We start from the raw sequence: 17,354 nt of genomic DNA, 5'->3' as shown, positions 1-17,354 counted from the left end.
AAAAGAAAAATATAATCATTAACTGTATATATCAGACAGCAGGTTCTAGCATTGAACTGTTCACAGAATGGATGGAGGAGGTGTTTTTAAAAATCAGTTGCAAAACAATTTTCATCTGTGGAGACTTCAACATTGATTTACTCAATCCAAACAAGCACAAACTGACCGAAGACTTTGTTAACACAATATATAGCATGAACTTGTATCCAAAAATCACTAGACCAACCAGAATAACTTCTCACTGTGCCACTCTTATTGATAATATATTCACAAATGACATTTTAAACAACACAATAAGTGGGTTATTAGTTAGCGACATCAGTGACCATTTGCCAGTTTTTATGGTTTTTGATGACGACTATAAAATTACTCAACCGGCCAAAAAACAGGAATACAGAAGAATTAAAACGGAAGAAACAATAAACGCATTTAAAAATGGTTTAATGTCACAAAACTGGGATACTATATACAATGAAAATAACATTAACTGTGCATTTGAGGAATTCTTAAAAAAATTTCAAAAGGTTATATGACAAATACTGTCCTGTAAAAGTAAATACTAGGAAACTAAAGTATGTAGATCATCCCTGGATCACAAGGGGCTTACAAAATGCCTGTAAAAAGAAAAATACACTTTACAGAGAATTTATAAGACAGAGAACTAAAGAGTCAGAAAATAAATACAAACAATATAAGAATAAACTAACTAATATTAAAAGAGCTGCTAGAAAAGAATACTACAGTAAAATATTAAGTGATAATAAAAATAACACCAAAGAAATATGGAATATAATGAATACTATAATAAAAAATGGCTCTAAAAAAATTAATTATCCTAAATATTTTATTATCAATAACACTGAGAAGCATGATATGCAAGAAGTGGCTAATAACTTTAATAAATTCTTTGTAAGTGTGGGACCTGATCTGGCCAAACAAATCCCAGATTCAGTGACATCTGTTCAGTTGGGTGACACTTGTTCAACGTGTTTGGACATTATTTGTGGCGTCCCTCAGGTGTCAGTGTTGGACCCTAAACTTTTTATATTATATATAAATGATATATGCAAGGTATCACATATTTTGAAGAGGATTTTGTTTGCAGATGACACAAATATTTTTTGTTCTGGTAGTGATTTACACACCTTAACAAGACTAATAAATAATGAATTAAGCAAATTAAAGGTATGGTTGGACAGGAATAGATTATCCTTAAACCTAAGCAAAACAAGAGTAATACTTTTTGGTAATCACAGAACTAATTTGAAACTAGAGATAAAACTGGAAGGGGTTAGTATTGAAAGAGTGAATGAGATTAAATATTTAGGGGTGACAATAGATGATAAGATCAGTTGGAAATCACAAGTTAAACATGTACAAACTAAAATCTCAAGATGCATCGCAGTATTAAATAGAGCAAAACAGGCTCTGGATCATAAATCACTCTGCATCCTTTATAATACACTAGTTCTTCCATATTTCATGTATTGTGTAGAAATTTGGGGTAATAATTACATAAGCACAATATATCCACTTATTATTTTACAAAAAAAAAGCAATACGGATCATTCATGGGGCAGGATACAGGGATCACACAAATTGATTATTCTTAGAGTCAAAACTCATCAAACTCAAAGATATAGTGGAATTCTGGACAGCACAAATACTTAACAAAGCAAATAATAATCTGTTGCCAACTAATATTCAGAATCTTTTCACTGGAAGGGAAGGGGGTTATAATTTAAGGGGGACATTTAATTACAGGATAAGGAAGGCACGCACAACAAAAAAAACATTCTGTATTTCAATTTGTGGAGTTAAGTTATGGAATACTTTGGAGGAAACGCTCAGGAATGTTCAAACATCTATCAGTTTAAAAAATGAAGAAGAAATTATTTTTACAAGGTACGGAAATGAGGGTGTATGAGTATCAGGGGGTGCTTAGTAATTATTGATTTACGTTTCTTTGTTGGTTTTGTTTGTCTGTTTGTCTTTGTTTCGTTCATGCTGTTATTTTGTTTATTTTTATCATTCAGGTATCTTTGTGTTGTATTTAAGGTATGTATGTATGTTTAATGTCTGTGTGTGAGATATACGTATGTATTAATATTGTGTAGGTACATGTTTAGTGTCTAGCGATCAGCAGGTGGGAGACGATTTAGTAATTTAGTATTTTGTTGGGATAACTGAGGCAAAATGATTTATAGCTGGGTATTTGGGATTAATAAAAGGGGGTGGGATTAAATAAATTATACTTCTTCCCACTCCTTTTCAGGCATGTGATTGTGATTTATGGTTTCTTTGTGGTTATATCTTTATTTCTACTTTTTTAGTTTGTGTGTATGTATGTGTGCATATGTATATATAGGTATATGTATATTTTATAGGTATATATATGTATGTATGTATGTATGTATGTATGTATGTGTATATATATGTATATGCATGTATTTTGTCATGTCTTTTCATTGTGTACAGTAATCATATTTTTTTTCTTTCACGTTTGAAATTAATGAAACGAAACGAAACGAAACAAAATGATTGTCCGTTGCAGTCTGTGCTTGTCTTGTTTGGAGGCCGATCCAAACCAGACAGTGATGGAGGTGCAGAAGACAGACTGGATGATGGCAGTGTAGAAGGTCTTCAGCAGCTCCCGTGGCAGGTTGAACTTCTTGAGCTGTCTCAGGAAGTAGAGCCTCTGCTGGGCCTTCTACCGGACAGAGTCTATGTGGCCGGTCCATTTCAGGTCCCGAGAGATTGTGGTTCCCAGGAACTTGAAGGTGTCTGTGGAGAGAATAGTATTACTGCGGATAGTGAGGGGTGAATGTTGTGAAGGGCCTCACCTGAAGTCCACTGTCATCTTCACGGTCTTGAGCGGGTTCAGCTCCAGGTGGTTTTGGCTGCACCAGTGGACCAGCCGCTCCACCTCCTGTCTGTACGCAGTCTCATCACCGTTCTGGATCAGTCCGATGAGAGTGGTGTCGTCTGCATACTTCAGGAGCTTCAGAGGAGAGTCACCTGCGGAGAAATCGTTGATGTAGAGAGAGAAGAGCAGTGGGGAGAGGACGCATCCCTGAGGGGCTCCAGTATTGGTGGTCCGGGTGTCAGATGTGATGCTGCCCAGCCTCACACGCTGTCTCCTGTTGGTCAGGAAGCTGGTGATCCACTGACAGGTGGAGGCAGGCACCGCGAGCTGGATGAACTTCTGTTGGAGGATGTCAGGAGTGATGGTGTTGAACGCCGAGCTAAAGTCCACAAAAGGAATCGTGGCGTACGTTCCTGGGGTGTCCAGGTGTTGCAGGAAGTAGTGCAGTCCCATGTTGACCGCATCATCCACCGACCTGTTTTGCCCGGTAGGCAAACTGGAGGGGGTCAAGCTGGGGGCCCGTGACATCCTTCAGGTGGTTCAGCACTAACCTCTCGAAAGATTTCATGACCACAGATGTCAGTGTGACAGATCTATAGTAATTCAAACCTGTGATGGCGGGCTTCTTGGCCACTGACTGGAACGATGGTGGAGCTCTTGAAGCACGAGGGCACCTCACACAGCTCCAGGGAACGATTGAAGATCCGTGCAAAGGTGGGCGCCAGCTGCTCAGCGCAGACTTTCAAGCAGGAAGGTGACACACCGTCTGGGCCCGGTTCCTTCCTGATCTTTTGTCTCCGGAACATCTGGTGCCCTTCCTCCTCGCGGATCTGGAGTGCGGGCGCGGCCTCTGCAAGAGAGAGAGTCGGTGACCACGGTGATGGAGGTGTGGACAGAGCAGTTGTGGGGGGAGGTGAGTATGTAGATTGTGCTGCAGGAGGTCCCGTTGTGTGGGAGGACCTATCAAACCTGCAGTAGAACCTGTTTTATATATGATATATATATGACGTAGAGCAGCAGTCCCGGAGGATACCCACGATGGCACGGGGACAACATGCAAACTCTACACAGTAAGGTTGTACCTCTAAATTGTGAGGTGACAAAATGAAATTGCAAAGCATTTACAAAATTAGACCAATTATTGCAGGAAAAAAATCAGTCGGCCATTAATTAATCTTGCATGTTTTTGGAAGGTATATGCAGAGAAAACCAACATGAGTGTAGAGAGAGCTTGCAAACCTCCTCGACTGTGATTCACCCGTTACCACTTCGCCTTTGGTGACCGCAAAAACTATAGTAGAATCCAGATGACACACAATCTGAATTTATAAATTTATAAATTCATTAAAAAAATCTATTCTATGAACACCATTTGACTGCACTATGAACCATACATGCACACCTGCATGCACAAACACACCATTCTAAAAATCAGTATGAACACAATTTAACTGTACTATGAACCATGCATGCAAACACACACCATCCTAATACTACCCACTATATGAATAATGAATGGTAATGTTCTGCTCCTGTCTTCAATAAATGATGCCCATCAATATGTAGCCATATCGCTCTCTCTCTCTCCCTCTCTGTCTCTCTCTCTCTCTCTCTCTCTCTCTCTCTCTCTCGCTCTCTCGCTCGCTCTCGCTCTTTCTCTTTGTTTCTCTCTATATCTGTCTGTCTCCCTCTCTTGCTTTCGCTCTGTCTTTCTCTGTCACAAGCTGTTAGTAGGAACAATAAGGGAGCTCGAGAAATTCTTGTGGAGAGTGAAAGAAAATAGTACAGGACAAAAATGACAACTGTGATTTCAAAATTTTAATAGCAACAAAACAAAAGTTGAGAGGAGGAGCAAGAGTGGAGAAGTAGAAGTTACGTAGCTTTAGTTCACAGAGGACTGAGACTCAAGGACAACTTGAAAATCCAGCATATTCAATTCAGGGAAGAGCGAAACAACTGGATAATCTCAAGAAATGGCTTCAAACTTCAATGACATTGTCAAGGAGGGCTATGTACGGATGCGCAGTCGCAAACTTGGGGTAAGTCAACTACATCGACACTTGCAATTTTTGCATTGATTTAAACAATCATTAATGTTAACCAAAATGCATTGTTCTGCTGAAAACTGATGACTTCTATGAAGTGTAGGTTACACAAGGTTGTTGTGATTATGGGACTATCACTGTCGTTGATACAGCAGTTGAGCTCATTGTTCCAGGAAAAAACGTGTCAAATGCAGCAATTGATCTAATATTTATAACATTATTATTATGACAATATGACATTGACAATGCAGGTTATGATGCCATCTCAGAATTTTGTTGTTAAATCCTATCTTTTTATGTATTTGTTTACATTACAAAAACAATTGCAATTTCTGATGTAAATTGAATATGTCCTTCACATTTATGCACGCAAAAATACAGTCACGTAACACACAGGAGTAAATATGGTCTTGCGTAATGGGGTTTATCTCATTGACAGAGAAGCCTGTCCATCCATCCATCCATCCATCCATCCATCCATCCATCCATCCATCCATCCATCCATCCATCCATCCATCCATCCATCCATCTTCTTCGCTTATCCGGGGTTGGGTCACGGGGGCAGCAGCTTTAGGAGGAACTCCCAGACTTCCCTCTCCCCAGCCCCTTCGTCAAGCTCATCCCGGGGGATCCCAAAGCGTTCCCAGGCCAGCTGAGAGACATAGTCTCACCAGCACATACTGGGTCGTCCACGGGGTCTCCTGCCGGTGGGACATGCCCGGAAAACCTTCCCAGGGAGGCATCCATGAGGCATCCTGATGAGATGCTTGAGCCACCCTATCTGGCTCCTCTCAACGTGGGGGACCAGCAGCTCGACTGCGAGTCTCTCCCAGATGATCGAGTTTCTCACCCTATCTCCAAGGGAGAGCCCGAACACCCTGCAGAGGAAACTCATTTCGGCCGCTTGTATCCGGGATCTTGTTCTTTCAGTCACGACCCATAGCTCGTGACCATAGGTCAGTGCTTCTCAAAAATCTTCTGTAATGCCCCCCCTAGGGAGAAGAAAATATATTGCGCCCCCCCGCCCCCATGTTATTAACATTAAAGAAAAACAAAATATAAATAAAAAAGAAAGATCAACTTACAATAAAGAATAACTATTAATAACATTGTTTTTAGTCTGTAACAGAACAGATTCAATGTGCATCACTTTGCCTGAAATTAAAAATAAATTACAATTATTTAAAATATAAACATTCTTGACCAACTGCCATTTTATGCTGGTAAAAATACAATAAAATAATAATAAACATACATAATATTAAATTAAATAACAGCAATAAATAATATTCAATTCAAAGTAATCAGCAACATTAACTCAGGAACACAATATATAAAACAGTTTAACCTAGAAAACAAAAATGAATAAAACAATTTGTGCTCAAACTGAGGCAGCATGACCATATCCACGGCTGCAGGTAGTATCAGCTCTTCTGCAATGGTGTGTTTTTTTCTTGCACTGAGCAATTTGGTACGCTGCTTTATTATATAAAGCATTATTGCTTACAATGCTTGCTGATTGACTGAAGTAGCATTCACAAAGTGGGATGATTGTTCGCAATATTCAGCCCGTTTTCGCTGAAAAACCTCAAGCATCTAATCAGCGTGATTGGGGTGGAATGACTTTATAAGTGCCACCTTAATTTATTTGGCTTCATACGGTCCGCTACCAACATTGTAAGGTACAGTAAACACACCGGTCTTTCCTCGTCTCCCGCGCTACGTACGCTTCGTCATATTTCCTTTTCTTAGCTTTCGTGTGACTCTCAATTCTCTGATCTCCATCTCTCTCCGCCGTTCTTTTCAACCTTGTTCAATATCCATGGTGTCCCACTGCACTTTTTATCGCCTGCTCTGTGCTGTGTGTGCGTATGTTCTGTGCGCTCTACACTGTAGACCGATTACTCCTTGCGCACACTCTTCCAGTGATACAGCCACTCCCACCTACTGCAGTGGATGTCTAATTACCCTTTAACCTAGTACAGCCAAAAGAAAAGCATGTTCCCTGGTGTCACACACGCCCGCCTTGGTATCGCACCGCACCCCCCCCAGGGGGGCGCGCCCCACTATTAGAGAAGCACTGCCATAGGTGAAGGTAAGAGCGTAGATCGACCGGTAAATTGAGAGCTTTGCCTTTTGGCTCAGCTCTCTCCACCACGATGGACCGGTACAAAGTTCGCATTACAGCTGATGCACCGACCTGCCTGTTGATCTCATGCTCCATCCTCACCCCAAGATACTTGATCTCTTCCACTTGGAGCAGGATCTCATCCCTGATCCGGAGAGGGCATTCCACCATTTTCCTACTGAGGACCATAGATTCAGATTTGGAGGTGCTGACCCTCATCCCGACCGCTTCACACTCGGCTGCGAACTGCTCCAGTGAGAGCTGGAGATCACGGCTTGAAGAAGCCAACAGCACCACGTCGTCTACAAAAAGCATAGATGCAATACTGAGGTCCCCCAAACCGGACACCCTCAACGCCTCGGCTTACAAATTCTGTCCATAAAAGTTATGAACAGAATCGGTGACAAAGGGAAGCCTTGGCAGAGTCCAACCCTCACTGGGAACGAATCCGACTTACTGCCGGTGTTGGGTCTAAATACGATTAGACATTAAATCACTCGCTGGAATGAAGAGGAGAAGACAACCAGAACTGGTTTACTCGCGAGGAGAACGATAGAGAAAGCAATCTCAGTTACAACCTCCATCAGTTCTGAGTCCTTCCTCCACGTGCCCCTCTTTTTAATGTTATGGTTGCCCTGGTTACAGAGGCGTTGCTACACTAAAGGGAGGGGGAATTGTGTCTGGAGCAACGCTGATTAGCAAAAGAATGTAGTGTGGTGTGAATTAGCACTTCGCTGTTGGCTCGTGACCCCCCGCAGAGGCCATCCCCAGCCGTCTTCCCTCACAGTTGGCTGACTCGTCCTCGACTGTGGTCAAATACTTTGAAGCACGTTGATTGCCGCTTTGCTGTGGAACAAATGCAACTAGACCTTTGCTAACTTTATCTACTTGGTAAATTAACACATAATAATAATAAGTAACTTGTCCTAAACACTTCAACACACATTAAACAAACGTGAGGTAACCGGTATGCAGTTCCTTAAACAAACATTGAGTAAATATGGGATAACTTTTATGCAACTACTTCTAACTGTATGTAACCCTTAACAAAGAAAAACAGGTCTGATAAACTACAATCTATGAACCAAACCTACATCTAAATGAAAAGGAATGAAGTTCCCGTGAATCAAACAAAGAACATGTCACCTATGCAAATAAGCCCTGCTCATTGTTAGTGAAGGCCTCTTACGGGAACCAAAACACACAGACAACATAAGGACAGGAAGGATACAAATGACTGACAGGGATCAAAAGACATCCCTATCACTAAAAAGGAAGAACCTAGATAAAAGGAAAGATAAACTCGTAAAGGCGAGGCCTCCAGGTCTGGCAGGCCAAAGCTTCACTTAAAATTATTCCAACAGCCGGAAATGCGGAGCAAACTCTGGCATCCATGATACAGAGACCGAACCATCTTTAACAGTTTGTTCGGCACCCCGTACTCCCGAAGCACTCTCCACAGAACTTCCCGAGGAACGCGGTCGAACGCCTTCTCCAAGTCCACAAAACACATACACCCTCAAGGATCCTGCCAAGGGTATAGAGGTGGTCCACTGTTCTACGGCCAAGACGAAAACCACACTGCTCCTCTTGAATCCGAGATTCGATTTCCTGATGGACCCTCCTCTTCAACACCCCTGAATAGACCTTATCAGGGAGGCTGAGGAGTGTGATTCCTCTGTAGTTGGAACACACCACCAGGTCCCCCTTCTTAAAGAGGGGAACCACCACCCCAGTCTGCCAACCCAGAGGCACTGTCTCCGATGTCCATGCAATGCTGTAGAGGCGTGTCAGCTAGGACAGCCCCACAACATCTAACACCTAACTCTGGGCAGATCTCATCCACCCCTGGGGCCTTGCCTCCGAGGAGTTTTTTAACTACCTCAGTGACTTCGACCCCAGAGATTGGAGAGTCCACCTCAGAGTCTCTAGGCCCTGCTTTCACAATGGAAGGCAAGTTGGTCAAATTGAGGAGGTGTGTCGCCATAACGGGAGTATGCATATGCTTTTATTTTTATATAATTTCCTGTAATTTACCTACCGCTTCCTGCTTTGTTGTCAGTTACGTCCTGCCTGTTTTCTATCTGTTCAAAAAGAGTTTCAACAAACTAATTTCTGACCGTGAGGGATACTATAAGATAAGTCGTGAGTATAGTTTATTCTTAAATTGAATAAGTGTTAGATTAAGTTGGGTTTAATGTTGAAAGAGAAGGTAATTAATAGTTTAAAACAGGGGTGTCAAACTCATTTTTTTCGCAGGCCGCATTGTAGTCATCGCTTCTTTCGGAGGGCCATTATGACTGTCAACCCAAATAAATGTATGAGCACCTCATATTTTATACAGTAAAAGCTACAAAACAAACTGACAAATAACTCATTTTCAAATCAGACGAGTAAAATATTTAAAAATGTAAAAAATTTGTCAAATATTTAAAAAATATATATTATTAAAAATGAAGACAATTTGCAATTCTAGTAATGACACACAAATTTGATGCACAATTAGCCTTTGCGGGCCACATAAAATGATGTTGTGGGCCGTATCTGGCCCCCGGGCCTTGAGTTTGACACCTCCGGTTTAAAAAGATAGTTTTTATTTACATGTATTTACCGTATTTGCCGGTGTATAAGTCGACTCGGTGTATAAGTCGACCCCCTAAAATTCGACGGAAATTTACGATTTTATGATATATCCTTTGTATAAGTCGAGCTCAATTGTTGCATTATATTAAACTTCAAAATTCAATCAGAAATATGCAAAATTTATTGACGAAATGTGTTCAAATTCGCAAGTTTGTAGCGAGCGATCTATACGCCATTTTAAATATTATTTACTTCATGACCCTGTGATATTACGCGCCGAGAGAGACTAACAACAATGAACACTCTTAGAAACTGGTTTATTTTTAGTTAAGAAACAACAAATTATAATTATAAAGTGATTGCCGGTACATAGAGTTCAAAATTCGTCTTTATCGTCGCTTTTTCCGAAAAGCTCCTTCCATTCATTTTAGTTTAGTTTGTCGTCATAAAGGGCATCTTCTTGGTCTTCTCTATCCTCAGTTTCCTCCTCCTCTTCCCAGATAAGCTCGTCTTCTGTCCCATCGAGAGCGTTTGGCGAATATTTTCTAAGTGCCAACGGCTCTTGCGCCATAAAGAGTCCGCCTCGGCTGGTTCCCCATGTCGGCCAGAACAAGTGAAAATTCGGCCTCTTCCCCTGGAAGTCTGGCCAAGTTTGGCGAATATTTTCCAAGTGCCAACGACTCAACCGCCGTAAAGTGTCCGCCTCGGCTGGTTCCCCATGTCAGCCACCACAAGTGAAAATTCGGCCTCTTCCCCTGGAAGTCCGGCCAAGTTTGCCGAATATTTTCTAAGTGCCAACGACTCAACCGCCGTAAAGTGTCCGCCTCGGCTGGTTCCGCCGGTCGGCCAGAACAAGTGAAAATTCGGCCTCTTCCCCTGGAAGTCTGGCCAAGTTTGGCGAATATTTTCTAAGTGCCAACGACATTCATTTAGACATGGCGATTGAATGTTTACGTACCGGTAGTTATTGTCGTTGCTTGACGCGCGATGACTCGCACATTCGCTCAATACCCAGTACTTCCCCCTAGCAATCATCGTCGCTGCCTGGCTTTCGATGTCCGTTATTGAGGTGAGAATATTTGAAATTGTTGCTGAGGATGCGTGTTAATGCGACGAACGCTTTATAATGATTCAGTTTCTCGCTTTTTGATGAGCCTGACCGACGCACAACCACGCACAATGAGATGCATGAGAAACGGCCTTGGTTACCATCACATTTGAAGCGATGAATACGAAGTTAAATTTTATTACTCGGTGTATAAGTCGAGGTCGATTTTTTTCGGTCGATTTTGGATCGAAAAAGGTCGACTAATACACCGGCAAATACGGTACATGCTATTTGTAAAATTCTCACGTTATATACTACACTAACGCTATGAGCTAAAAACAGTCAAACCTTGTTTTGTTGCAGTTTTCACTCTGCCATGTAAATAGGAATCTTCAGTTATCGACAGTAAAATGTTAACTACGACAGACTCCTGATTAATGCATCAGAGTTTAACTTGTTGGATAGCTTCAATTGCTACACTGCAGTGAGGACAACACAGTGAAAAGACTGAGGAGTTAGCATTCTGCATCGAGTCGAAATGGAAACTAGATCTAATAAATCAAGAAAAAGTGGAAACAGCTTTCATTCATCTGCCTCATCAACCAATGCTTTACTTTGCACATGCGCCAAAGCAGCAGCTGCTAAAGTGCGTACTGAATATGCTGAGCAAGAAGCCAAAGCTAAGATAGAAAAAGTTAAAAAGAAACTGAAATTGAAACCCTAGCCATTTGCTGTGAAGCAGCAGAAGCTGAAGCCGTAGCAGCAGTCTGGGAGTTAGCAGTTGCAGAGAGCGACAACGATATTGTGCTCGACGCAACAAATTCTACAGAACAAAGCAAAGTTGAACGAACAAGAGATTAAATCCAAACTCACTTCCATTCCACTAATTTTGTCCAACAAACAACCATGAAGGCTAGTCCGCCACCAACTCAACAAACTACCTATGCCACTCTCAGTTATAGCCCGAACAACCCCTTTGTTTCACACCATCAATTGCCTGTTTTCCCATACAACAGCACAAACAATGTGGAATTTACAGACCATGACTTAGTCTTGGACTATACACAACCAGCAGCCAAAGAGTCAGTCAGCCAGAATACATTTACCAGAGAAATGCCCCGAGTTATTGCCAATACTCTCACCTCGCAGCCCAGTGACTTGAATATTGAGGCTCCATCCTTTAACCCCCAGCCAACAATTACTCAAACTACGCCTGCAACTGAACACAAAATTTAGCTCCGTGACTTAGTAAATACAAGCTTGTATGAGTTTGATGATAAACCTGAAAATTATCGAGCTTGGCTGTCGTCATACAAAAATGCCACTCAAGGACTTGGACTTACAGCTACTAAGGAATTGGACTTGATGACGCAATGGCTTGGAAAATAATCTAGCAACCATATGAAACATCTCCGTGCAGGGCACATAGCAAGACCACACATTCGTGAAAGCTTGGGAACGTCTTCGGGAGTGTTATGCAGCCCCAGAGGTAATTGAAAATGCCCTCTTTACCCGACTGGATGCATTTCCTAGAGTCTCAGCCAAGGACAATCTGAAGCTACGAGAGCTGGCTGACCTGCTTATGGAAGTGCAGTCTGCTAAGGAAGATGGCTACTTACCAGGGGTGTCCTACCTGGATACGACACGCGGAATTGAACCTATAAATACCAAGCTGCCTTATGGACTCCAGGAAAAATGGATCTCAGCTGGTTCTAACACCACCACAACATCATCTGTCAGAGCTGGGAGTGCCCTTCCTAAAACCATCAAGAAGCCCATTGCAGTTCACAAGATCAATGTCACTCACTCAGAGTCAAATGTCTCCAACGATCCGAGTAAGATCTGCCTAATACATGCAAAACCCCACCCACTGAAGAAGCTCAAAACCTTTAGAACCAAAACTCTCAACGACAGAAAGACTTTTCTGAAAGAAAACGGAATCTGCTTTAAGTGCTGTAGTTCGACCAATCATATGGCAAGGGACTGTACCACAATTTTGAAGTGTTTTGAGTGTGACAGCACCCAACATGTCTCAGCTGTGGACCCGGGACCAGCACCGCGACCCACTACTCCTCTGACTTCGCCACAGCATGGCAGGAGGGAGAAGAGGTAAACGAAAACCAGTGAGATTAGCTCAAGCTGCACAGCAGTATGCGGTACAGGACAAGTCGGACGGTCATGCTTCAAGATATGCCTGGCGAGAGTGTACCAAAAAGACCACCCAGATGAAGCCATCATGTTAGACGACCAAAGCAACTGATCATTAGCTAAATCCAGTTTCTTTGATAAGTTTGATATTCACACTAAGCCATATCCTTACCAACTGAAAACATGTTTTGGTATCATGGAAACCGTCGGCAGAAGGGCCTCAGGTTTTTTTGTGGCGTCCCTCAATGGAAGAGTTACGATTCCCTTACCACCGCTCACCGAGTCTAATAACTTACCATAATTTCCGGACTATAAATCGCGTTTTTTTTCATAGTTTGGGTGGGGGGGACGACTTATACTCAGGAGCGACTTATATATGTTTTTTTTCACAAATTTTTACTTGATCATTAAGACATCACTTACAAGTATAGTTGACCACTTCCCATGTTATTTTTAGTATAGTTGATCACTTCACATGCTTTTATATCTTTATCTTGAACATATTCAAAACATAAAAAATAGAGAAAACATCAAATAAAGCAATTAACACTTTAAAGCACCATAGCCAAGTCCACTGTCTGCTGTATGTACACTTGCTCCATTTTTGCTCCTCTTATATTTATTATTATTATTTATTATTATTTGTTTATTTATCATTATTCAACACTATTATTCATTCATTGTTTGTGCCTTCTTGTTTTTTTTTTGTGTTGCTTGTATGCATATGTGTACTATCTCACCGAGGGATAGTGGAAACGTAATTTCAATCTCTTTGTGTGTCTTAGTATATAAAAAAAAAATCGACGATAAAGCAGACTTTGACTTTGATAAAACAACCCAAAAAAAATATATTTTCAGACGAAACTGGATGAGGGCGCTCTAAATTTCACCGTTGGCCGTGACTCATCAACTGGGTGGGCTTAAGAAAAATGGCACCAAAAAGAAACTCATATTTTGCAGGTTACAAACTTCAAGTTGTAAAATATGCAGCTGAAAACAGTAATCGAGCAGCAGAAAGAAAGTTTGGAGAACCGTGATGTACCAATGGATTACTATTTCAAGTGACGTCAGTAGCGCGGCGCGGCGGTTGTTTACATACACACGTGCCCACATAAGGACTACCGGCATCATTAGCGGTGACACGGAGGACAAAGAGTTTGAAGGAATTAAGGATTTGGAGTGACATAGAAGGTTTGAAAAACTATTATGGCTTTTACGCACGCCCGGTCCTACTCTACTGAGTCGGGGGCCGGCGCTCGGCCGAGTGGCTGTCCGCGAACGGTGCGCGGGGCTCGGACATGGCCATTACGCGCGCCCGGTCTGTCTGGAAGTCCACGCCGCCACACGCTTGGAAGTTTGTTTTGTTTAATAAAGAGCCGTTTACCAAACCCACGTCTATCCTTGTACTTTGTTAACGCTACAATATAGTTATATAGTAGATCTGTGGAATAAAGACGAGGATGACGTCAGGGCGCACGCGCGGCGATGTTGACAAAGGACGAGGAATTTGATCGATGGATTTAATGGAATTAAAGTGCACGGATGGTTTGATAATATTATTGGCTTGTATTATAGTTATTTGAAATATAGTTTATCTATCGTTATATGAGCCTGTGGAATATTTTGAAGTGCAAGCGCCCTCAGCCGTGCGCACCCATTGTTGACAAAGAACGATCGATGGATTTAATGAATTGGAGTGACACCGATGGTTTTATAAACATGTTATTCATGTAATAGTTGTCCTTAATCACTCTATATGTTACGTCAGGCCCGTTCTCAGCTCTTTGTTTGTGTTTGTCACGTTAGCATACCTATCGTTTAGCCTGTTGTTGCTATTTAATGAATTGGAGTGACACCGATGGTTTTATAATTATGTTATTCATGTAATAGTTGTCCTTAATCACTCTATATGTTACGTCAGGCCCGTTCTCAGCTCTTTGTTTGAGTTTGTCACGTTAGCATACCTATCGTTTAGCCTGTTGTTGCTATTTAATGAATTGGAGTGACACCGATGGTTTTATAAACATGTTATTCATGTAATAGTTTTCCTTAATCACTCTAAATGTTACGTCAGGCCCGTTCTCAGCTCTTTGTTTGAGTTTGTCACGTTAGCATACCTATCGTTTAGCCTGTTGTTGCTATTTAATGAATTGGAGTGACACTGATGGTTTTATAAACATGTTATTCATGTAATAGTTGTCCTTAATCACTCTATATGTTACGTCAGGCCCGTTCTCAGCTCTCTGTTTGTGTTTGTCACGTTAGCATACCTATCGTTTAGCCTGTTGTTGCTATCGTTTAGCCTGTTGTTGCTCGTTCATGACTGTTTTTGGTGTGGGATTTTGTCGAATAAACTGCCCCCAAAATGCGACTTATACTCCGGAGCGACTTATATATGTTTTTTTTCCACTTTTTGGGGCATTTTATGGCTGGTGCGACTTATACTCCGGAGCGACTTATAGTCAGGAAAATACGGTACTTGATAATCAGTCCGAAATTCCCACACCAAATGCTGCCCTTCATCACACACATCCCACAGTTGGACCCCACAGCTGAAATCCTCCTCCTGCTAGGGAGGGACGCAATCAGAGCACACAAAGTACGGGAATAAATAAATGGCCCTGCAAATGCACCCTTCGCACAACGCCTTGACCTAGGCTGGGTGCTGGTCAGAGAAGTCTGGCTCGGGAACACACACAAGCCGAACGCCAGTTCCTTCTGGACGACCATGGTCGACTCTCATCGGCCCTCACTCTTCCAGCCATGCACAAGCCTTTTCCACATTAAAGAGAAACTTCACGACAGACTGCCTCGAAACAGTGCCTTACCACCCAGAGCTAAGGAAGACAGTCTGGGTCAAAATGTGTTTGACTGCAAGGAACGGGACAATAAGATTTAAGATTCAAGAATTTTTATTCGCCATGTTTGAGCGTGCCAAACAAGGAATTTGACTTCAGTACATCACAGCCTCTGTTCAACATTTAGGTGACTAACAACACTCAGGATGTGTGAAAAATGACAAATAGTCTGAAACATCCCCTGATCTTAAACTCCCAGGAGGGCAAGGAAAAACTCAAAACTCCAACTAGGGGAAATGAGAAACCTTGAGAAGAGACCACAGATGGGAGGATCCCTCTTCCAGGATGACCAGGCTGCAATGGATGCAGAGAGGACACATGGTACAAACAGTGTAGACAATTCCAAAAAGGTGTGGAGAGCAGGATGTTATTGCACAGCAATGAATGAGACTCTAAGAGTGGTGTGAGTTCATCAGAGCGACAGCCTGGGGGAAGAAGCTGTCTCTGTGTCTGCTGGTTTTGGCGTACAGAGCTCTATAACGCCGTCTGGAGGGGAGTAGTTTGAACAGATTGCAACCTGGGTGAGAAGGGTCTGTAGAGATGTTACTTGCACGTTTCCTGGTCCTGGACAGGTACAAGTCTTGGATAGATGGGAGGTTGATTCCAATTATCTTTTCTGCAGTCCTGATTGTCCGTTGCAGTCTGTGCTTGTCTATTTGGAGGCCGATCCAAACCAGACAGTGATGGAGGTGCAGAGGACAGACTGGATGATGGCAGTATAGAAGGTTTTCAGCAGCTCCCGCGGCAGGTTGAACTTTTTGTGGTGTCTCAGGAAGTACAGCCTCTGCTGGGCCTTCTTCCGGACAGAGTCTATGTGGCTGGTCCATTTCAGGTCCCGAGAGATTGTGGTTCCCAGGAATTTAAAGGTGTCTGTGGAGAGAATAGTATTACTGCGGATAATGAGGGGTGAAAGTGGTGAACGATCTCGCCTGAAGTCCACTGTCATCTCCACAGTCTTGAGCGGGTTAGCTCGCACCTTCAATCGAAGATGAAACTTTCATTGAAATGATGGACAAAGACGTCTACAAAAACGATTCACACAGCTGGGTTGCTCCATTGCCGTCCAGACAACCTAGGCAATAGCTTCCTAACAACTGCGAGCAGGCACTCAAGCGATTTGCAGCACTACAGTGTCACTTCAGAAGAAAGCTAGAAATGCAACGGCAATACATGGAATTTATGGGCAAACTGCTGAAAAAACTATCATGCTGAGGTGGCACCAGAGCTAAGAGAAGAAGAGTGCTGGTATTTACTAAGCTTTGCAGTGTATCACCCACAGAAACCCGATCAAATCAGGGTAGTGTTCAAGTGCCCAACAGTCTGGGATCTCCTTGAACAACGTGCTCTTGACTGGACCAGATCTGAACAACACCCCTCTAGGAGTGCTCATGCGGTTCCGAAAGGACAAGGTCGCTGTGATGGCGAATATTCAACAAATGTTCTATCGCTTCTTTGTGGACGAAAAGCACAGAAACTACCTCTGATTCTTATGGTTCAAGGAGAGCGATGTAGCAAACAAGGTCACTGACTACAGAATGAAAGTTCATGTGTGTGGAAATAGCCCATCTCCTGCAGTGGCAATTTACAGGCTCAGAAGAGCCATCAGAGATGGCACAGGGAAATACGGAACAGACACAGTCAACTTCGTCGAACGGCACTTTTATGTTGACGATGGCCT

The 17,354-nt window shown here is 42.4% G+C and overlaps 1 protein-coding gene across 1 annotated transcript in view; it reads left to right on the top strand.

The window, feature by feature from the left end:
• The first annotated feature begins 4,513 nt into the window (after positions 1 to 4,513).
• dok4 (docking protein 4) overlaps positions 4,514 to 17,354 on the top strand; it is a 137,681-nt gene continuing 124,840 nt past the window's right edge. The window contains exon 1 of the mRNA XM_088371266.1: positions 4,514 to 4,905. Coding sequence (XP_088227392.1) covers positions 4,840 to 4,905 — 66 coding nt within the window. The 5' untranslated portion in view covers positions 4,514 to 4,839. The remainder of the gene's footprint in view (positions 4,906 to 17,354) is intronic.

The sequence above is a fragment of the Syngnathus floridae genome, chromosome 3 (genome assembly GCF_059516105.1).
Source record: "Syngnathus floridae isolate MCC-2025c chromosome 3, RoL_Sflo_1.0, whole genome shotgun sequence".
Lineage (NCBI taxonomy): Eukaryota > Metazoa > Chordata > Actinopteri > Syngnathiformes > Syngnathidae > Syngnathus > Syngnathus floridae.
Note: the sequence above shows the minus strand (reverse complement) of the source record. Positions and strands in the feature narration are given on the sequence as shown.